This window comes from Rana temporaria, chromosome 1 (genome assembly GCF_905171775.1).
Source record: "Rana temporaria chromosome 1, aRanTem1.1, whole genome shotgun sequence".
Classification (NCBI taxonomy): Eukaryota; Metazoa; Chordata; class Amphibia; order Anura; family Ranidae; genus Rana; species Rana temporaria.
This window is the reverse complement of record NC_053489.1, coordinates 183,548,802-183,571,952: the sequence shown is the minus strand read 5'-3', so window position 1 is coordinate 183,571,952 and position 23,151 is coordinate 183,548,802. Positions and strand designations below refer to the sequence as shown.

Genomic DNA, 23,151 nt, shown 5'->3' with positions numbered 1-23,151 from the left:
AAAAACTTTTTTTATAATACATTGTTAATTTCCTTTTAAATAGGACAAGAAAGGAAGATAACTTAATTTTGTATTTATTTATTGGTTCATCTGGGTTTTTCCAGTAGAGTTCTCAGACCCACTGGGCTTTCTTGCCTACGCCCCATACCCTATCTACCTCTTCAACCATCTCCCATCCTTCACCTACATTTGTGTATTTTTTCCATAACAAAATGATCTCAATCATGTAAAAAAATAAAAGGGGGGGGGGGGGGGGTGGATGACATATCTCCTTTTTCTGAATACAGGAGGGTGGGTAAAGATATACTTTCCCATAAACGCAAGAGGACTTTAAAGGATGTGATGTTGCCACTGAGGTGAGCACATTCATCTAAAATATTAATTTATTGTACAAAAATTCATAAAACACATCAGAGGATGTGATAATATAAACAACATATGGCACATTGCCAACAAAGATACTTGAGTCCAATAAAACTTGAAGAGTTCTGGTGTATGGAGTAATCTGACGTGTTTCACGGAGCTACAATTGTGCTTCTTCGCTCTACATGCATCTATATTTAGCCATCAAATTACAAAAAACAATATAACCAGAGTTACAAGGATTTTCAACGTATTCTTTGCATTTCTCAAAAACAAGCGCATCAACATTGGTGCTCACAAATTACGAGAACATCAGCTGTATATAGCTACCAGCATTGGAAGGGGAACAAAGCATCAACCGACCAAATGGTCAGCAGTGTCAGAGCTGCTGGCCTAATCTGGTAGACATTGGATCACATCCAAGGCAGAATAAAGTAGGTATCAGAAGATGAGAATCTATAATCGAAATCTAAAAAAATATACCAAAATGTGGCAGGTCCATCACCATATTATCGTATAGTTCATGCTAACTTTCAAGAAGCATATCTATAATAACTGGGTGGAATAGAGGACAGCTAAACCACTAGCATACACAGAAGCCCATACCTCCAGATCCATCACACACACAACTGGGGCACATAAACAAAAACCCTAAAAAGGGACCAGTCATAACCAACCCCATAAATATTCAATTACCACCACATTCATAGCCTAAAGTCGCTAAAAACCAACCAACCAAAACCCACCACCATTTAGCATCTAAAGCCACATAGATTTCAACCTTGTGAAATATGTGAACAATCCTACTATATTAACTGTGTACTTATTCCATGTGTATCCATAAAATTGTATTTTCCTCTATATTCCAAATCATCCCCCAACCTTCCCTCTCTACTCATTAAGGGAAACTGGTTATACTATTTCTGGTGATCGATGAAAGTAAATTTACCTTTCCCTGATGCATAATTTTACTTGAATGCTGTAAGTGGTATAGGGTCACAAAACCTGGCTCCAGTAGGTGGAAATGCTGACCCAGAAGTGTTTCAATACAGAGGCTTCTCATGCGGTGTCTTTCTGATTATAGTAAATGCCACAAACCTGCACAGCTTGCATAAGGTCCTTTCACACTGGGGTGTTTTTCAGGCGCTTTGGCGTTAAAAAGCTTGTAAAGCTCCTTAAAGGATCACTAAAGGAATTTTTTTTTTTTAGCTAAATAGCTTCCTTTACCTTACTGCAGTACTGGTTTCATGTCCTCATTGTTAGTTTTTGCTTTGAAGTTGCTGTAATTCTGCTGTGATCTCCACACTTCCTGCTTGTCTGGCTCCTTATGAAAAATCTCATGGCAGATTTTCACTGTGGTCCAAGCTGTGTGTCTAAAACTCCTCAGAACCAATCAGATTCATTTTAAAAACAAAACACTGCCCTGGATTTGTTTGTTTTTGTTCTGTGGGTCTCTTTACCTCACAGAAACATGAAACCAGTTTAAAAACGAAAGTGAAACTAGAGGCACATTATATGATTGACTTTAATCTATTTTTAATCATTTTTAAAAGGAATCAGTTAACTTTTATGTCTCTCTACCCTGTAAACAGTCATTTCAGCAAAAACATTTTTTTTCCTTTAGTGGCCCTTTAAAGAAGCCTCACCTGCAATCCCAATGTAAAAGCCCAAGTGCTTTCAGAGCCCTTTCACACTGCCAGTGCCCGAAAAACGCTTTGGCGTTAAAAAAAGCTCCCTCAATGGGAAAGGGGCTTTAGGAGCGGTGTATTCACTGCTCCTAAAGCGCTGAAAAGAAGCTGCTTGGAGGACTTTTTTGGATGCCCTGCCAGCGCAGCGCCTCAGTGTGAAAGCACTCAGGCTTTCACATTGGGATTGCAGATGCAGCTTCTTTCAGGCTCTTTACAGGTGCTTTTTTAACGCTAAAGCTCCTGAAAAATGCCCCAGTGTGAAAGGGGTCTAAGCAAATAATAAACACATATGAGTAGCATTTACAGTACCTTCAGTGAACAAGGCTTGTCAAACAATAAGTGGGTCCATAAATATAACCAGATGTCATTGTATGCAAGTCTTGAACTATAGGCAAAACTTTTTTTTCATTTTGGTTAGAGTGAGGGAGGTTTATCACCCCTGTCAGTTTTTTAGATTTTTCTGCATCTTGGTCTCATTGTGAGATTTTCCTTCACTTCCTATACCAAAGGCAAAACACGTCCGTGAGGGGAATCTCTGAAAGTTGGAAATTCCTTGGGCCACCAAAGTCACCAGAACTATTGTCCCTATTGGAAGATTTCCCTTCCTACTTTTCTGGGGACAACCCAACATTTTAGGTTTTCGTTTAGTTTCACTTTTAATGATAATGGTAAACAGGAAAAATGGAGAGGGTGAATCTCCCTAATGGAGGCACTCACATGCGTTTTAACCAATCTCCACTCTATCCAAAACAAAGTTTTGCCACAAGTTGCATTTTAATTTGTAGATGCAGATTTTGGTGGCAAGTCTCAATCTTCATCTTTTAAAAGTGAGAAGTAGACTCCATGTCAAAAAAGGAAAACGGTGGGACTGAGCTCCACTTTTCGAATTTGCCTCTGATTTAACCCCCAGCATGTCGGGATCGGTTAGTCTCTTTGACACATGGCTTTAACGGAAAATAACTGAATTCACTGAATGTAAATTTTACTCGTGTTCATGTTTAAACTAGGACTAGGACCAGGACTTTTAACAGGTTTGCTTTCGAAATTTAGTACAATTTAACATTTGTGTTTTGTTTATTTTGTTTTATATCTTTGGACAGGATCCTCAACTCATGTACAGACCTGATGAAGGTGAGATTTGTTTAAAAACATTTTGAAATATTAAAGTGGTAATTTCACTCTTGGGTGCGTTTCACTGCCTTCTAGACATTGTGACAATAATTCTTACAAAACTGATTTCACTCTCACTGCGCAATCTCAACAGATTTGTTTTAAGCATTTTTTCTCTTCCGTTCATGGACGGACACAGCAGCAATCTTGACAAAGTGGGTATTGGCCTTCATTTAGGAGTGACTAGGCAGAAAAATTGTTAGAAAGTGTTAAACACATCAAACATTATACAGTACCGCCCAGGGGGTAGTCCCTCTGGGTACAACCCCACTCCCTGCATCTCGCAGCTCAGTTTTTTTTCTGCCTAGTATAGAAGGACATGGCTCCCTTTTGGGTCCACGTTACTGGAGTTTTTTCTATTTTTTTTGTTTTTTGTGTGCCGACCTTGGCTACGCACTGGGTCATCCATGACATGCCCCGTCGCTCTACGGGTAGAGGGTGAGCTACCCGCTCCAGGGCATGCATATGACCGGTCTATATGGCCGAGTCGCAGCGTGCCGGGCCAACAGTCCCCTCCGTAACTGTGCGGAAGATGGTCTGTCTGGGATGCTTCCAGCATAATCCTCAGAGGATGGGTAAGTAGTAGTCCCCTGGTCCGACAGGAGGACATAGCTGGGCATTCCCGGAGAGGTCGAGTAAGGGGGTTTCACCCTTCCTTTCTTCTCTCCCTTCCTTCCCTTCTCCCTGGTCTCTGATAGCTAGGCTAGCTGCAGGGGGCCGGGGGTCTACCTGGGGGGCTCCATCTGGGGCGGGGAACTGCGCTGCGGGTCCGCTTCCTGGGGTGCTAGTGGACTACCATTAATAGTATTGTCTTTACATACCTGTGTGTGTGTGTGTGTGTTCTCCCTCCATGCGGTCGGCGGTCATTTTGCCAGGGTCTGGTCTCTATCTGCCGCTCGGTGTCCATTTTCTTGTGGTCCGCACCGATTTACAGTACGGCCACTCGGCGGCCATTTTGTGGTAGTTTTTGGCCTCTAGTGTGCTTCTAACCAGCACGAATCAACAGGCACACGCTGTGGAGGCTCAGACTGACACAGGCGGCTGTGGAAGAAGCTGTGCGGTAACCATTCTAGGGTGGTGAGTCCTCTGGGGGGGGGGGGGGGGCCCTCGTCTCTGTGGCAGCTAGGAGGGTGGGCTGTTTCCTTGCCTGGAGTCCCTGTGGGTATCAGGCGTGTGGGTCAGCATGGCGTTAGAAGCGGACGCCTCTCCCCCTGAAACACCCGAGTTGGCAACTGGTGCCTCTGCACCCGCTGTATCAGTGGACGCTATGTCGGCGATCCTGGAGGCCTTTGTTTCCAAGGTGGAAGCAGCGCGTGGGAACACGGGGGGGGTAAAAAGCACCCCCTCCCCTGCCATCTTCTGGGGACAATTTGGATGCGGGCCCAGATACGGCTCATGGACCTGGTTCTGACGTATCTGAGGATGCAGACCGAGACCTGTCGGACAGACTCCGGGTCAGCGCGCGAGAGGGCTTTGGTAGGTGATCTTATCACCGCAGTGCGAGATGCACTAAAAAATGGGGGAGTCTGCGGACGCAACAGAGATATCGGTCCCTTTTGGGTTCCGTATGCCAACCCGCACTGCTAGGGTGTTTCCTTGTGTGTCTTATCTAGACAAGCCATTGTACAAGGAGTGGGACAAGCCACAGAAGGTTTTTTCGGTCCCTAAAAGTTTAACGGTCGGTTACCCCTTTGAGGAGAGTGTCCTGAAAAGATGGGCCTCTCCTCCAATAGTGGACCGCCCTGTGTCCAGATTGAATAAGATAACTACGATTCCGGTGGAAGGGGCTCCTGCTTTCAAGGACCCTGCGGACAAAAAGGCTGAGGCCGCCACCCGCTACCTATACACGGTGGTGGGCTCGGCAATGTGGCCAACTATGGTTGGAGCCCTGGTGTCTCAGACTCTCACTGAATGGGCAAAATTGCTGCACCATGGGTTAAAGGAAAGACGGGCTTCTTTGGACGAGGTGGCTCTGGCCAACCAGTTGGTACAGGGCCTTAAGTTTATCTGCGAGTCAGCTTTGGATAGGATTCCCTTGCTGTCCAGAGCCTCGGTCTTATGCGGTGGTGTTACTCCGTCTGATCTGGCTAAAGTGTTGGTCTGTGGACCAATCTTCAAAGAAGGCCCTGATGGATTTGCCCTTTAAGGGCTACAGACTTTTTGGAGCATCTCTGGATGACATTATTAAGGATGCCACAGGAGGTAAGAGCACACTGCTCCCACAATCCAAAAAAGGTAAGGAGCCACGCCATAGGCAAGGGCCCTCCTTCACCACGCACAAGCATTTTTTTCATCCGCCCAGTGCAATCCCAGGCCGGTAAAGCGCCTGCTGAGGGACAGAAGCGCTCTTGGTTTTGCAAGCCCAACAAGCCTGCGGACAAATCTGCATCCACATGAAGGCTGCCCCCGCCAGTCTCTCGGGTGGGGGGACGGCTTCGCGAATTCGCGACTCGGACGTCGCTGCTCTCCGACCGGTGTTTTTTTTCCGAAGTAATTTCTTCAGGGTACAATATACTTTCTCTCTTGCCCACCGAACTGATTTTTCCCTCCAACCCCCAGCTTCATCCAACTCGTCGGGTAGCCCTGTTTGGGGCGGTTCAGGATCCGCTGGCATGCAGGGTGATCATTGCTGTCTCAGTACAGGAACGGTTTCAGGGGTTTTACTCAAATCTGTTCATAGTACCAAAGAAGAATGGGTTTCATCCAATCCAGGACCTGAAGGCCCTCAATTGCTTTGTGAAGGTACAAAGATTCCGGATGGAAACGGTTCGCTCTGTTGTCGCTGCACTCCATCCAGGGGACTTTCTGGCGTCCTTGGAAATCAAGGACGCATACTTGCATGTTCCCATATGAACCATGCATCAGAGGTTACTGCGCTTTGCGGACGGCGAGGACCACTATCAATTTGTGGCTCTCCCTTTTGGTCTGGCATCGGCGCCAAGGGTGTTCACCAATGTGCTTGCCCCGATTCTGGCCCTGATGAGACAGCGTGGCATCGCTATCGTGGGCTACTTGGGCGATCTTCTTCTGAGGGCCACTTCAAACTCAGAATTGGAGGAGAGCGTGTCTATAACCGGTCAGACCCTCCGAGACTTTGGTTGGGTGCTGAACATTCAGAAGTCAGTATTGGGGTCGACTCAACGCCTAGTATATCTGGGGTTGGTTCTGGATTCCTCAGAGGTGAGAGTTTTTCTCCCTGTGGAAAAGTTGCAGACCCTTTGGACTGCGGTGTGCCAGTTGACATCCCAAAGATGGTCGTCACTCCGCTTCTGCATGCGAGTCCTTGGTCTCTTGGTAGCCTCCTTCGAGGCAGCTCTGTGTGCTCAATCTCACATTCGAGTGTTGCAGAAGGAAATTATGTCCAGATGGGACAAGTGCCCATTGTCCCTGGATTGTCAGATCAGGTTGAGCCACCTAGTCAGGCTCTCCCTGGTTTGGTGGCTGACATCACCGGCACTTCTTGCTGGGAAGTCGTTCCTTCCTTTTCACTGAATGGTGATCACGACGGGCACCAGCCTTACCATTTGGGGGGGAGTCTGGGGTGTTCAGTCGGCCCAAGGTTGCTGGACTCCAAGGAGGAACAAGAAGCTCGGCTGCAGCATCGGAGGTCGCTTGCATCCTGAGGTGGGCAGAAAGAAGTGTACCGGCCCTGTATGCCGTGTACATTCCGGGCGTGGAAAACTGGCAGGGGGACTACCTAAGTCGCCGGATGCTGGACCAAGGAGAATGGTCTCTACACCCGGATGTGTTTCAGCTCCTTTGCCAAAAGTGGGGCGAGCCGGACGTAGATCTCCTGGCTTCTCGTCTCAATCGGAAGGTATTGAGGTTTGTGGCCAGAGTCCCATGGGCAGACGTGACAGACGAGTTGGTGGAACCGTGGAGTTAGTATCGGCTAATATATGCCTTCCCTCCCATGAAGCTCCTTCCTCATCTGCTTCGCAGAGTAGAGGCAGAGGGGATTCCATGGTATGCCGACCTAGTGCGTCTAGTAGCAGATGCCCCTTGGCATCTACCACTACGAAAGGACCCATACTTCATCCTGATTTACAGTTGCTGGCTTTAACAGCATGGCTATTGAAAGCCAGGTACTAAGACCGAGGCCTGTCGGATTCAGTGATTTCTACCATGAGGAGGGCTCGGAAGTTTTCCTCTAGGAAGATTTACCACCGCACTTCGAAGGCCTACATATCCATGTGTGAGGAAATGGGGTGGCATCCATGTACTCATTTGGTCTCCAGAATAGGGTGGACCAAAAGCTTGCCTTAAGCACGATTAAGAGGCAGATTTCTGCCCTGGCTGTCTTCTTTCAACAACCCTTGGTGGCTCACTCTCTGTTGAGCACGTTTGTGGCCTCCACTACCTCTGTGGGACTTGAATCTGGTCCTCTCGGTGCTTCAGAACCCACCAAAAAAATTAGGGAAATTCCCTTGTTGACACTTTCTCAAAGTGTTTTTTTTTTGGTGGCTATCACGTCAGCTAAGCTGGCAGCCTTGTCGTGCAAGGCTCCCTATCTGGTCTTTCACAAGGATAAGTTGGCGCTGCGTCCGCAGCCTTCGTTTCTTCCAAAGGTCGTTTCGGCTTTTCATCTCAATGAGGACATTGTACTGCCATCTTTGTGTCCTCGTCCGTCGCATCCTAAGGCGGCTTTGCATTCCTTGGACGTTGTCTGAGCTCTGAGAGTATACCTGTCTGGTACTGCTCCATTCCAGGGGTCAGGCTCATTGTTTGTTTCGGTGGCTGGTCCTAAGAAGGGCCTGGCGGTCTTGTCGGCCACCATCTCTAGGTGGATCCGACAGATCGTGATTTAGGCTTATGCCATAAAGGGGCGGGCGCCTCCCTTTCCTATTACGACGCATTCGACCAGGGCAATAGGTGCCTCTTGGGCTTTCCGACATCAAGCGTCTGTCTCCCAGGTGTGTAAGGCGGCGACCTGGTCGTCCGTTCACTAAATTTCACAAGGTTGATGTGTGCATCTTCGAAAGCTTCCTTCGGCCGCAAAGTTTTGCAGGCGTCTGTTTAAGGTTGCAACTCCTCAGTTGAGGAGCTCCGTTTTGTTTTGGGGGGAAGTTTGTGGATGGACACAGCACCCACCCCTGCTTTATATGTTTGTACTGCTTTTTGACGAACTGAGCTGCGAGATGTAGGGAGAGGGGTTGTACCCAGAGGGACCGCTCCCTGGGCGGTACTGTATAATGTTTAATCTGTTTAACACTTTCTAACAAGTTTTCTGCCTAGTCACTCCTAAATGAAGGCTAATACCCACCTTGTCAAGATTGCTGCTGTGTCCGTCCATGAACTCAGAGAAAAGAATTTTACGGTGGGTACAAAAATCCAATTTTTTCTATTTTTAAAGTAACAAACAAACATTTACCTGCTCTGTGCTATGGTTTTGCACAGAGTAACCTTGATCCTGCTTTTCTTGGGTCCCCTACTAGTGCTCCTGGTGCCTCTCTCTGCCGAGTGCCCCCAGAGCAAGCAGCTTGCTCTGGGGGCACTCATACATGTTCGCTCCTGAGCCAGCCCTTTTGTGTCCATTTGCACAGAGAGCGTGGCTTTGCCTCACCCCCTGCTCCCTCCTTACAGGCTGTGGTGGACAGCAGCAGGAGCCAATGGGTTCTGATGCTGTCTCTGAGCCAATGAGGAGGGAGAGTGCTGCTGCTCTTGTGTACATCGTTGGATCAAAATTGAGCTCAGGTAAGTACAGTGCCTTGAAAAAGTATTCACACCCCTTGACATTTTCCACATTTTTCCATGTCACAGCCAAAAACGTTTATGTATTTTATGTGATTGACCAATACAAAGTGGCACATAATTGTGAAGTGGAAGGAAAATGACAAATGGGTTTTCAACATTTTTTACAAATATCTGAAAAGTGTGGCGTGCCTTTATTTTCAGCCCCCTTTACTTGGATCCCCCTAACTAAATCTAGTGGAACCAATTGCCTTCAGAGTCGCTTACCTAGGAAATCAAGTCACCTGTATGTAATTTAATCTCTGTATAAATACAGCTGTTCTGTGAAGCCCTCAGAGGTTTGTTGGAGAACCTTATTGAACAAACAACTTCATGAAGGCCAAGGAACACACCACACAGATCAGGGATAAAGTTGTGGAGAAGTTTAAAGCAGTGTTAGGTTTAAAAAAAAAAAAAAATCATTGCACGCCACACCTTTTAGATATTTGTAACAACATTTTGAAAACGTTGTATCGTTTTCCTTCCACTTCACAGTTATGTGCCACTTTGTGTTGGTCTTTCACATAAAATCCCATTAAAAATACATTTGTGTTTTTGGTTGTAACATGACAAAATGAGAAACATTTCAAAGGGTATGAATACTTTTTCAAGGCACTGTATAGGGGGGCAGGAGAGCTAAGCATTGATGTTTTTGCTCCCACTTCCGGGCATAGATCGTCGCAGTATCCGCAGGGATCTCTGCCATGTCTGGCCCCTCCTCCGTCCCCTCTGCTGTCTTCTGTGAGACACACAGATTCCAGAAGACAGCAACTGCGCAGTAGGGAACCAGGAAGCGAAGCCGCAAGGATGTTGGCTGACATCTCCATGAGGCTTATCGAGGCTCCAGCTGTGGCTAACACACGTGGATCCCTCAGTAGAGACTTTCTGATGGCCCTCCTGTGCTCCTGTGACACTGCATGTGGCAGTTCCCACCCGCTCTAGTACTCTGCAAGTGCTCCAACATTTATTGCGCAAGTTTTTAATATTGTTCTATACTTATATCCTGAATAAATTCCTGAGCTGTTTAAAGGATTGGCAAGGCTGTTCTCTCTCCTCCTTTTGCTTTACTTGCCTCAATAGAATGATTGAGATAGGCTTGGCATTGCTATATGAGGAACAATGGCAGCTTCCTACGCTCAGCATGATGATCACATTGGGTTGGCTCCACCTATCATGTTGCAAACTTATGGGACTTCCCACAAGGGTTAGGTCCTAGATTGGTACAGCTTTTTCTTTTACAGCATTCTTTACAATCTCAGACCTAGAGTAAATTCCATTTCAATTTGACATTGGCACAGAACAAATGCAGCATGAATAGCAAATGTATTTTATAAATACACCTCTAGGTGTCACTGTTTAAATGCCTCAGAATTGCCTTTGCGCACATACACACACACGTATGTTATATAAAATGTTAATGTATTAAAATTCCATGTAAATGGCGCTATCTGCTTCTTTCCATTACAGGCCATTCGACTGCTCGTGATAACCTCTACCGATCTGCAAAAGGAGATTGTGGAGAGTGGAAGGGTATGTTTAGTTTATTTATTGTAATTACATAGTGTAGATATATTGACCACCACACATTCTGAGCTTTCTTTTGGTGTTATTTAATCATCACAGGGTTTTTTACATTTTTCCATATGAAAGGAAAAATATGGAACATTTTGGAAATAACCAAAACAAAAAAAAAATTCTGTTATAAAGTTTTGCAAATATTTTTTTTTTTAAATCGGGGTATATTATTCTGTTTTTGTGAAAGTTAGTCTACAATCTATGGTGTATATATATTTATTTGAAAATCGTTTAGTCCTGATGTATCCGTTTTTTCTCTTTTCTTGAGTCCCTAAAATGGCAGGACAGTACAAATACTGCCCAAATGACCACTTTTTGGAAAGTAGGCGATCCAAGATTTATAATAAGTAGCAGACATATGGGTACGTCAAACCTGCAAAGGTGCTACTCCCATCTGGCCGTTTATGTACTATGGCCGGACAGGAAATGGTTAACTTTTTTGACCTTGACATCACACACATACACTGGCAAGAAAAAGTATGTGAACTCCTTGGAATTAACTGTTTTTCTTCAGTAATTTGCCATAAAATGTGATCTCATCTAAGTAACAACAATAGACACACAATGTGCTTAACCTGTTGCTGACCACCCCACGTACATTTATTGTGGGGCAACGGTACCTCTGCACAGAATTGCGTACAGATTCTGCACTTCCGGGTCTGCTGCACACCACTGGTGACCCGATGTCCGCCGGGGCTTGCCGATTGTTCCAGACAGAGGCAGAATGGCGGTCTGCCTATGTAAACAAGGCAGATCACCGTTTTGTTCATAGGGAAGACAGAGATCATGTGTTTCTGCTACACAGGAACACGGATCTCTGTCTTCCCACAGTTAAAGCACCCCCCCCCCCCCCCCACACACACACAGCAAGCACTCCCTAGGAACACATTTAACCCTTTGATCGCCCCCTTATGTTAACCCCTTCGCTGCCAGTGTCATTAGTACAGTGACGGTGCATATTTATGATCACTGTATTGGTGTCACTGTTCCACAAAAGTGTCACTTGGTGTCCTATTTGGTTGCCACAATGTTGCATTCCCGCTATAAGTTGCTGATCGCCGCCATTGCTAGTAAAAAAATAAATACAAATTCCATAAAAATATCCCATAGTTTGTAGACTCTAAATTTTGCGCAAACCAATCAATATACTTTGTTTTTGCTGTAACACACATCCAATAAAAAAAAAATTGTTTTTCTATTTTTTTCAGAATTGTCTGCCTTTTTTTGTTTATTTCGCAAAATATAAAAACCGCAGAGGTGATCAAATACAACCAACAGAAAGCTCTGTTTGGGTACAGCAAACACAGTGCCGTATCGCAAAAAATGTCCTGGTAATGAAGAAAGTAAACCTTCTGGAGGGCAAGTGGTTAAACTGATAATACACAATTCTTATTACCCATGTCTTTATTGAACAATCCCATTAACCCTTTTGCCACCGGGTCTGTACATCATACGGACCTGACAGCAGGGGGTATTGCATCTCGACTCCTGCTTGTCAGGTGAGAGCATTCGTGCCGCGGCGTTGCCACCTGGTTTGCTCTCGCTCACTCCCGATTCCAGTGAACCCCCCCCATGTTTCACTGTTGACCCCCCCCCCCCCCCATGCTTACTGGGCTCCGCTTGCCCATAAGCTGCCCCAGGAACTCCATGACGGATGCCGACCTGGAAAGCCACATCTGACATCACTTCCGGGTCAAGCTCTCCGTGTCCCTGCCTAGCTCAGCCAGAAATGAATGTTTTGCAATGAGATCTGCATTGCAAAACGTTTAGTGGAGCACAGGGGGAGGCATACAGGGTTTTTCAGACCCTGCATATCTTGATAAAGAGAACCTGTCACCAAAAAAACATCACATATGGGACAAAAAGGCGAAGTAAAAATGTAGTTATTTTTTATTTTATTACAACCCCCTCCCATATACATACATACATACATACATACATACATACATACATACATACATACATACACACACACACACACACACACACACACACACACACACACACACACACACAAATGCATGCGTCGGGGCGCCTACGTGTGAAAACGTCAATTGCGATACACATTACATATTGCCGCGCACACCGGAGTGAGAGAATTTTAGCACAAGACCTCCTCCGTAACACTAAACTGATACCTATAGGGGGCTTCTGAAGTGTCGCCTATAGAAAATATAGAGTAATGAAGTTTGATGCCATTTCACGGGTGCACAAAAATTTAAGGTTTGGCAATCTACTTCTCCCCGCGGGAGTAGGCGTTTCTATGCCTAGGGGGATTGTCATCTGGGAGTAACTTTTGCGCAAACCAATCAAAATACGCTTACTGGGATTTTTTTTATTTTTTTTTTTTTAGCAAAAGTATGTAGCAGAATACGTATTGGTCTAAATTCATGAAGAAATTTTTTTTTTATTTATTTTTTTTATTATTATTGGATATGTTTTATAGCAAAAATGGAAAAAAATATATAATTTTTTTTCAAAATTGACGTTCTGTTTTTTTTTTTTTTTTTGTTTATAGTGCAAAAAATAAAAACCGCAGAGGTGATTAAATGCCACCAAAAAATGCTTTATTTGTGGGGGGGAAAAAAGGAAATTTTTTTTTTTTTTTTTTTTAGCTATAAACAAAAAAAGACAGACTATTTAAAAAAATGAAAATATTTTTTACTTTCTGCTATAAAACATTCTCAATAAAAAAAAATCTACCGTCATTTCTTCATCAATTTAGACCAATCTGCTACATATTTTTGGTAAAAAAAAACCCAAAAAGCATAAATTGATTGGGTTGCGCAAAAGTCATAGCGTCTACAAACTATCGGATAAATTTAGGGCCTTTTTATTTTTGTAAATGTTTTTACTAGTAATAGGGGAGATCAGCGATTTTTAGCGGGACTTGACAAATCTGACACTTTGAGGACCAGTGACAGTGATCAGTGCTAAAAAAAAATAAAAAAATGCACTGACACTGTATACATTTCACTGGCAGGGAAGAGGTTAACATCAGAGGCAACCAAAGGGTTTCCTAGGAGTGATTTCTTACTGTGTGGTGGGATGGATGTACTCAAGGAAGAGAGACATCTGTGTTCCTGATTAGCAGGAATCGCAGATGTCTCGCTTCCTGTCTGACAGAAGGCCGATCTGCCTTGTTTACATATGCAGACCATCCTGTCTCTCCAGCGAGTGATCGGGGGTGGCCATTGCGGACGTTGGACCCGCTGATTGGCTCTCCCTGTGTCCAATCACAGTGGGAGTGTGGTCCCAGCGGTACGAGCATGCAGCCTCAGATTAGTGCACGAGAATCACAGATAGGTACGTGATTTTGCGCTTAAGGGCCGCCCTGCCGCAGTAAATGTACGTGGGGCGGTCCTTAAGTGGTTAAAAGGTGTGTTTTAATAACGATATGAGACAATTAGAATTGTTTGTGTGTTATCAGCTTAAGCACATTGTGTTTTGTTTATTGATGTGACTTAGATTGGGATAAGATCACATTTTATGGCAAATTACCACAGAAAACCAGTTTGTTACAAGGGGTTCACATTTCTTCTGATCACGGTATGCAGAGGAGGGCCTTCCTCCATGGCAATGCATACATGTACACCTGTGTTTGTGCCTTGTGCTCCACAGCATGCTTCCATATGGAGACCAAGCTATTGCCTACAGCTCAAAGTGTCATGGTAATGGTCAGGAGCTTTAAAAATATGCTGTGATAGCCTTTGATTGACTATCATAGCAATTAATACCATAAAACTCTCCCCTATACTTTCTCCTCTAGATAGAGAAAAAGCTTAAATTAATCTTTTGCTCCTTACTAGAAGAGAAGAATTTGTAAACAAAAAATAATAAACTTGTTTGATCATGGCTTGATCTATGTTGGTGTTGGTATCCATTATTAGTGTCAATATTTAGGTAGGATTGAAAAATAAAGTTTTCTATTTTTAGTGTTGGCGTCAGTGCCTTAGATAGATAGATAGATAGATAGATAGATAGATAGATGAAGATAAAAAAAAAAAAAAAAATTAGCACTATGGTTTTTGGTCCCTGCTAGGGGTACAAACAACAAATGACACACATACTGCATATGTGGGATTGCTGTGAATGTTATGAGTAGGAGAATTAATTTTCTGATTACTTTTTTTATTTTTTTCTGGTGGGTCATGGTAATGCCAAGAAATATACAGCTGAAATATATATATGTTTCAATATTTTGGGACACTTTTTTACTTTTCTTGTTTTATAATAAAAAAATTAGAACTTGTAACCATTAACATTTATGACCAAATAAAATCCCAAAACCAAGGTATAATTCACATAGACACACAAAGTAGTTGCAGTGATATGTACAGTTTTACCAACACATGCCAAAGTTGCAAAACTGGGTTCAGGCTTTAAGATTTTTACCTTCTGTTATGTAGGGGTAAAAGGCCAACTTTACTTCAAACTCACTGCACATATTGTCCTAGATAACATTCAAACCCAGGACCCAGCGCTGCAAGGCAAGATTGTTAACCACTTGGTCATTGTCTGTCTGTGCTTTATACCTTTTTTTTTATAACATTCTGACATCTTAATTTTTAACGTAAAGTGGATGTAAACCCGATTCATTAAATTTGAGCTGCGCACATATATCTGCAGTGTTTTCTTAAGTCCTGTGACTTTCTCCTGCTCCGTTCTTAACCAGACTGAATTTTGTGTCGGGTGGGGGCTATAAATAGATTAGCAGAGAGCTTGTCTATTCACAGCTCTGCAAGTCTCTGCCTATGTGGAGTGGGGGGGGGGTGAGCCTTTCCTCCAATCAGCTGTCTTGGCTGTATGCCAAGCATCCACTCCCAGTGCTGAATAGGTAAGAAAATCTCTAACAGGATCTGCACTTTCTGAAGAATATATAAGGCTGAAGACAGCAGCTATAAATGTAAAACTTATGTAGGATGATTTGTGTCATCCCTGTGTATTATCTAATGCTTGTCACTTCACTGGGTATAGGAGAGGGTTTAAATCCACTTCAAGTAATTTTCAAAATAGTCATGTATAAATACAACTAATACATACAGTATACAGTGTGTAACTAGAATAAAGCTAGAGAGTGCATTCATATTACATTGTAATTGGTGTGCGGGGGATTACAATGTGTTTAGCATCTAAAGATGTAATATTTAGAGGGCATTGTTGTTTTGAAGCTAATGCTCTATACGGATTTAAGTTGGCCATTTTATATGTGCACAGATGTATGAGAAGAAATTGACATGATGACTTTATTTCCAAGAGCTTACTGTCACTTTCATATCTATTGTCCAGGGAGGAGCAACAACACAGGAATTTTATGCCAAGAACTCGCGCTGGACAGAAGGACTAATATCTGCATCAAAGGCTGTGGGATGGGGTGCCACCCAGCTAGTGTAATAATCTACGACAATAATAACACTTAATTTCTGTGTTTGAATACTATGGGGGATACACTGGGTTAGGTGACAATCAACTTAAGTGTATTTTTTTTTTTTTTTTTTAGGGAATCCGCAGACAATGTTGTTCTTCGTAAAGGCAAATTTGAAGAACTTATTGTTGGATCCCATGAAATTGCTGCCAGTACAGCACAGCTGGTGGCTGCATCCAAGGTAAGACTTAAGCCAGTGGTGTCCAACTATCTTCCTGGGATGTATTGGAAGAAGAGGAATTATCTTGGGTCACACATAAAATACTCTAACAATAAAGCTGGGTACACAAGATCCAAATATCGGCCAGTTCAGCAGAAACTGGTCAACATTCAGTACCTCTCCCACAAAGTATCCTTTTTGGTTGATATCACGGTCTATCAGATGTGTCGGAGTTGGTTGCTCTCTTGTAAGGAGTCGTTCCCCATCCTTCACAATTTTGTCTTGCCTCTAAATTCCGTATTTTAGAGTACAGTACAGGGCACAGGCCACCCTCCTTTTCATTCCTTGGTTACTCTGTAATGTTTGCAACAAAACTGAGGGCTCACAAAGTGGGTTGAGTTATGGGGGGGGGGGGGTGCCCAGGGGGTGTGCACTCGAAAAGCTTTGCAAACATATCCCAGTGCCTATGAATACTTTGCCTGTATCCTGTACTTTACTGCAAGATATGGACTGCACTGGTAAATCAAATTTCCTCTTTTTCACTTACTGTACATTCCAAATGTCGGAGTACAGTACAGGACACTGGCCCCTATTGCAGTGTTACTCTGCATTGCTTGCTAAAAAATAAACTGAGGACTTGCAAAATAATGTATGGTTGTAGGGGGATGCTCAGGGGGGCGTTAAAAACGTTGCCATTGTCCAGTCACCTGAAGGTACCAGCCTATAACACAAGGTCTTTGAATATCAAGCCTGCGTCCTGTACTGTACAATTAAGATAAAAAAAATTCTGACTTGCTTGTTAATTTCTTATTAGTACAGGACACAAGCCAGCCTCCCATCTGTTCTTGCATTACTCTTCATTGCTTATATAAACAAGTACTCTAACACTTATTGAAAAGGTAAGTCCATTCAACAAAAATAAAGCACAATAGCGCTGTTGTGCTTTATTTTTGTTGAATGGACTTACCTTTTCAATAAGTGTTAGAGTACTTGTTTATATATGCTTTTCTTTCTAAACAGCTGCTTTTGTTTAGGTTGTCTGCTATTCATTTAGCAGTTAACCTAAGATTTAGATCTTTTTTCTTTTACTCTAGGTTGTGTATAGGTATTTATCCAAGTGGCGCTAAGCAGTGTATTATAGGCCTTTTTTACACTACTTTATTATACTCTTCATTGCTTGTGCAAAAAAAAAATTGAGGACTCATGGAATGGGGAAGAGTTATAGGGTGCACCTAGGGGGTGTGTCCTCAAAAGCCAGTCTATAACCCAGGGTCTTTGAATATAGAGTCTGTGTCCTGTACTGTGCTGAAAGATAGACTTTGCATACAAGTCAAAATTCTGCGGTATTGCAGTAATAACTTACAGGCTAGGTGAAGTATTTTTAATTAAACCTAAATTACCCTGTGTCATCTGGAATGATTCAGCACAATTTCCTTGCAATGGTTTTTAAAGCTTTGTATGTATTGTATCACTATAGGTGAAGGCAGATGGAAACAGCAAGAACCTGTCTAAACTGCAGCAGTGCTCCCGCCATGTGAATGAGATGGCAGCCAATGTGATGGCCTCAACAAAGTCAGGCCAAGAACAGATTGAAGATAAAGGTTTGTTTATTAGAGAGTGACCTAATAAGGTGCTTCCAGCAATTAAAATCTGAGTAATAACATGTTTCCTGCAGATACCATGGACTTCTCTGGAATGTCTCTAATTAAGCTAAAGAAAGAAGAAATGGAAACCCAGGTAAAACTTAACTGCTTGTCTTTGTTATCACTTCTGTGAAAGACTGGCCAGGTCTTTCTCAAATTTTAGCTGCATAAGCTAAAATTTAAAACTTCCAGATGCTTCAGGATGGAAAGTGTAGTGTAAATGGTATTATTTTCAGAGATGTGATTATTTTTATTTTTTTTCTTTACAATTTTTTTATAACCATGAAAGGATGTTTCACATAGTCCATTGTTTTGCCTTGTGTTCCTTTCTATACTGTACAACACACCTATAGATCCAGCACTGTATGACCAGCTTTACCAGCTAGTTGTTGGGGTCACGGTGCGTCTGGTGCTATAAAGTACAGTACCTAAATTGATGTATGTTGGGACCATTTTAGCTTTTCACAATTTAAGAACAGCTTTTGATGTTTAAATACTGTGTTTTTTTTATATTACTCCAGGTTAAAGTCCTTGAGTTGGAAAACATGCTGCAGAATGAAAGGATACGACTTGGGGAGTTGAGGAGGAAGCACTATGCCCTGGCAGGAGTGTATGATGATACAGATGAAGCAGTAAAACCCACACAGAAACCTGGAATTCTGAAGAAGCCTCAACTGCCACAGAAACCCAACATTCCGCCCAAGGGAGATTACAAGGTATGGTGTACCACAATAGTAGGCTGTATTTCTGAATGTTACTCTCACTGCCACCATGTTGCTGTTGGATCTGTTACTCCCCTTCACTATTACATGCACATTTTATGGCAGATATGTTCCCTATATAAAGAAGCAATGGACAATTGTTTTTAATTCTAGCCTTTTTCATGTTTTGAATTGTGATTCCCCCAAAAAAAATTGATATGCAAAAATATAAATAATATATAATAATTTGTTTACATGCCTTGGATTACAAGCATAATTTGTTCCAGAAAAATGCTTGTAATTCAAAGCACTCGTATATCAAAGCGGGTTTCCCCATAGGAAATGATGCTAATCAGTTCCACAGCTACTGCTTGTCTATGTATGCAGCACCGCATGTGGCTAGCGGTGCGGAGACCACTCGGAGACTCAGTGTCTCCGAGCGGTCTCTGAGCTTCACTGGCGCTCCCAAACCTCTTGCCATATCGGGACTGCACCCCCAGCGGCTTGAATAATGATAGTATTGCCAGACAATACTTGCAAAGCCAGTCAGGATTTAGAGAAAAAAAAATAGCTTTTTTGGCCGACAACGTTTCCCGTAATCCAAGGTTCCACTGTAGTGGGGAAGCTTTTGGCAGATGTGAAAAGTTTGGTAAATTAAGAATGCTTTCAGAAATATGTGTGTGTTTTATTTTTATCAATTAACAAAATAAAAAGTAAACGAAAAAAAGAGAAATTCAAAGCAATATTTGGTGTGAACGCCCTTTGCCTTAAAAAACGGAATTGATTATCCAGCGTATACTTGCACACCGTTTTTGAAGGCTCTTGGCAGGTAGGATGTTCCAAACATCTTGAAGAACTAACTACAGAGCGTTTGCACTGTATTGTGTGTGTGTGTGTACGCTTTTTTTTTTTTATGAAATGTCAGGTTAAAGGAGAAGTCCAGCCTGAGCTTTTAAGGCTGGGCTTCTCCTAAGGGTCACAGGAGTGCAATTTAGTTTTGCTCTCCTTGACCCGTTTTCAGCGTCAAGGCACCGTGTCATCACGACTTCCAAGTCTGGATCCGCCAGCTGTCCTGATTGATAGCTGTCTCAGTGAGCCGCTCCAATGAGCGCTGAGAAGTAGAGCAGAATGGATGCTGACAGACAAAATTATGATGGATTCCTGCAACATGAGCCACAGAACCTGAAAATAACTATATGCCCCTGTAGCTGTAATTATCAATGGTTTCTGGAACCAAGGTTGCGAATTAGATTTCACGAGTTTCAAAGTTTGGAATAGGTTCTGTTTATTTTGTTTTATGAAATCATGTAACAAATCACTCAGGGCTTATAGCTGAATTAGACAAAAAGGACATTCTATTGTGCTTTAACCACTTCCCGCCTGGTCAATAGCAAAATGACATCCGGGAAGTGGTTCTGTTATCCTGACTGGACATCTATTGACGTCAAGCAGGATAACATGCTGGCGCGAGGGCACGCATCGCTGCGTGTCAGTCTGATACCCCGCATATCCGATCGTGATAAGAAGCCTCTGTCAGCTATGATCAGCTGTGACCAATCACAGCTGATCATCGCGTGAACCAGGAAGTGACAGTAAACGGCATTTCTCGGTTCACGCTGACAGGGAGAGACGATCGGCGGCTCTCCCTGTCAGAGGAGGGGGGGGGGGGGGGTCTGTGCTGATAATCAGCACATTGATTATCAGCACAACTCCCTCCAATGTACAAATCACCTGCCCATAAGTGCCCCAATAATTATGCAATTGCTCACCACAGTGCCAATCACAGCCCACCACAGTGACAATCACTAACCCAGCAGTAACACCTGTCAGTACCTCATCATCAGTGCCGCCTATTGGTGCTCACCAGTGCTGCATATCAGTGCCCGTCGGTGAAAACACAATTTTATGACAGAAACTAAAAAAAAAAACACAATTTATTTTCAAAAATGTTGGTCTTTTTTTTAGTTTAGCAAAAAATAAAAATCGCAGAGGTGATCAAATACCACCAAAAGAAAGCTCTATTTGTGGTAAGAAAATGATAAAAAAAAATTGTTTGGGTACAGTGTTGTATGACCGCGCAATTTTCATTCAAATTGTGACAGCGCTGAAAGCTGAAAATTTGTCCTGGGCAGGAAGGGCGTAAGTGCCTGGTATTGACGTGGTTAAACAGCTTGATTGTCTGGCTGTGACTGTAGGAATGGGGACGAAAAACAAACATGTCAGGTGTGATCTTTGCTATTTAGGTGTGATTTTTTGCTATTTCTTTTTCTAGATTGATAAGGATGATGGCGTCTATCAAGCAAACCTCATAAACTTCTAGCCTGATACTGTACGGAGACGAGATGTGCATTTTCTGCTCACCACGCAGTGTGAACATCATCACATGATCCCTGGAATGTGCAGGAAATACTGTACTGCTGGCACTTTCTAGCCATTACATCTGTGTTCTATACAGATAGTCGCTCTGGGTGGTTGGGTTTGCTTCTTCCCCACTCAGCTGTTTATTTATATTAGAAAGAAGAGCAATGTTTTATTTAGTTTTATTTTATTGTAGTGTTTTACATGTTCTTAAAGAGAGACAGTCAAGATCGGGCTTAAGAGAAAATATAGACAAGCCTTAAATTATCATTGTTCAAGAATTATACAGTACTTGCCCCCTTATTTACCTTCTCTTATGTTGTCCCTCTCTTCAGCTTACATTAGGGGGTCAATGTTTGTCAGTTCTTGCCGCTCAGCTAACTGATCTCCATTGTTTCCAAGCTCCAGCATCCTGTGTGTTAGGTCATGCAGCTGACAGCCAACAGCCAGACATAATGTGACCTTGCACCTCGGGCTCTGAAGCCAAATTATCAGAGTTAAAGTAAGTAAAGTGTAAATAAGGAGGCAAATAGAAATCCTTCATGACTATTTCTATGCTATAACGGCTAAAGACTGAATATTCCGATTTTCTTAAGCCCAGCTGTGATTGTTTCTCTTTATAAGCTGGCCTTAGGCCAGCTAGAGCTTCCTTGGTTCTGATATGTTATGAGTAGCAATTTTTAACCAATAACTGGGTAGCACAAGGCCTTCCTAAACAATATGTTCAGTTTATATCCAATAGGGTTGCCCTCAGATTACATAATTAATGTTAAGTTTTGCTTATCTAACAGGTTAAATTTAGGAAAAATATCTGGTAATTAGTCAGCTTTAGGACAGCAGCATGAGCCATCAATTTCCGTTTTAATGCATCAAGCTTGGCCCAGCCATTGTTTTTGCAGTGATCAGCCTGTAGAAAGGAAGGTGCAGGACTATGTGACAAATTGGAAATTCCAAGAGCTGGCAATGGTATGGGGTATACGCAAAGACCTATTCAACCACAACCTCTGTTGTGAATCAACAAAGAATCCTAATGTGAGCTGTAAAGTTACAAAATAGAGACTACTATTATGTGTAGATGTTTAAAATCAAATGACTGTATGTATATATAAAAAAAATCTTACTTTTAATTGATTTTATTTTGCATTATGAGTGGTGGAGACAGAGAACAATGCAATACCACCAGTGATTGGCAGCTCCACCAATTAAGTTTTCCAGTTCCTAGTCTTCCACTGCTTCTAGAATGCATTGCAATCACTTCTGATGGCTGTAACTGTAAGGATAAAATATTTTTCTAGTACGACACGTTTGATCTACAATGTTCTGTCTTGCCTTTTTTGTTTGTAATCTTTTGTTTTCGCAGCTTTCAAAAGGGGAGAGTGTAATACTTACATTTTATTTATTTACCTAGACATTTTCTATTCTGAACTGAGTACACTTTCTACTTTTATTTAAATCCAAGAGACAGTGACTTCATTCTCAAGATTTCAATGCACGTGATCTTTTTATATAACTTTTTATGCTACATAAAGAATCGCACAAGGGCACAACTTCATGGCTATTAATCTCACCAGACAAGTTCTTTTTACTTTTTAGGTATACAGACAGAGCAGAATGTATTTTAGTGCTTCATTTTGGTCTTTTGTTGAAGTATTGCCTTTTTAATTGCCCACTAGGACATAGATTTATCATGTTTTCATGCATCAGCTTTGTTCTGTGTTGCATATATCTTGGGTTTTGTATCTTTGTAAATGTAAAAAAAAAGCAATAAAATGATGTGAATAGCTTTAAATTATCCTTGTTTTTGTTGCATATAAAGTGTCTCTTGTGCTTTGTGTGAAATTACATGTGATGCTCCAGTTATTTTTGACATGATGCATGGGGTGACCCTGATTTCTCACCTTTATCCAGTGAGCAGGGAGGAGACCCTGGATTTGGTAATAACAAATCAGGATTCAAACTTGGATGTTCTGAGCGGCAAAGGTATACACATCCTAAAATGATTGTAAAGGAACGTTTTTTGTTTTTTTAATAACGAGTGTGTTATACTTGCCTCCTCTGTGCCAAGGGTTTTGCACAGAGCAGCCCGATCCTCCTTTTCTGGGGTTCCCTGGCGACGCTCCTGGCCCAGCTGCAGCACAGAAGGTTTTTCATCCTTAATGCATGGAATGCATTGGGTAAAAAAACCTTGAGACTTTATTACTCCTTTAAGGTAATGAAACAGGTAATCAAAAATTATCAGTTATAAATGTGTATTTTTGTGATAATTTAGCATCAAAGACAGCAAGAAGCCTGCAGCGGACATGTTTTTGGTAATGTATTCCCAATCCGGTAGAAAAGA

General features: G+C 42.6%; 1 protein-coding gene across 1 annotated transcript in view; it reads left to right on the top strand.

The window, feature by feature from the left end:
- HIP1R (huntingtin interacting protein 1 related) overlaps positions 1-22,602 on the top strand; it is a 179,562-nt gene extending 156,960 nt beyond the window's left edge. Inside the window, exons 25-32 of the mRNA XM_040347324.1 lie at positions 3,152-3,182; positions 10,419-10,481; positions 15,816-15,916; positions 16,027-16,132; positions 17,589-17,712; positions 17,787-17,848; positions 18,276-18,470; positions 20,728-22,602. Of these exons, the coding sequence (XP_040203258.1) occupies positions 3,152-3,182; positions 10,419-10,481; positions 15,816-15,916; positions 16,027-16,132; positions 17,589-17,712; positions 17,787-17,848; positions 18,276-18,470; positions 20,728-20,775 (730 nt within the window). The 3' untranslated portion in view covers positions 20,776-22,602. The remainder of the gene's footprint in view (positions 1-3,151; positions 3,183-10,418; positions 10,482-15,815; positions 15,917-16,026; positions 16,133-17,588; positions 17,713-17,786; positions 17,849-18,275; positions 18,471-20,727) is intronic.
- Positions 22,603-23,151: the final 549 nt, after the last annotated feature.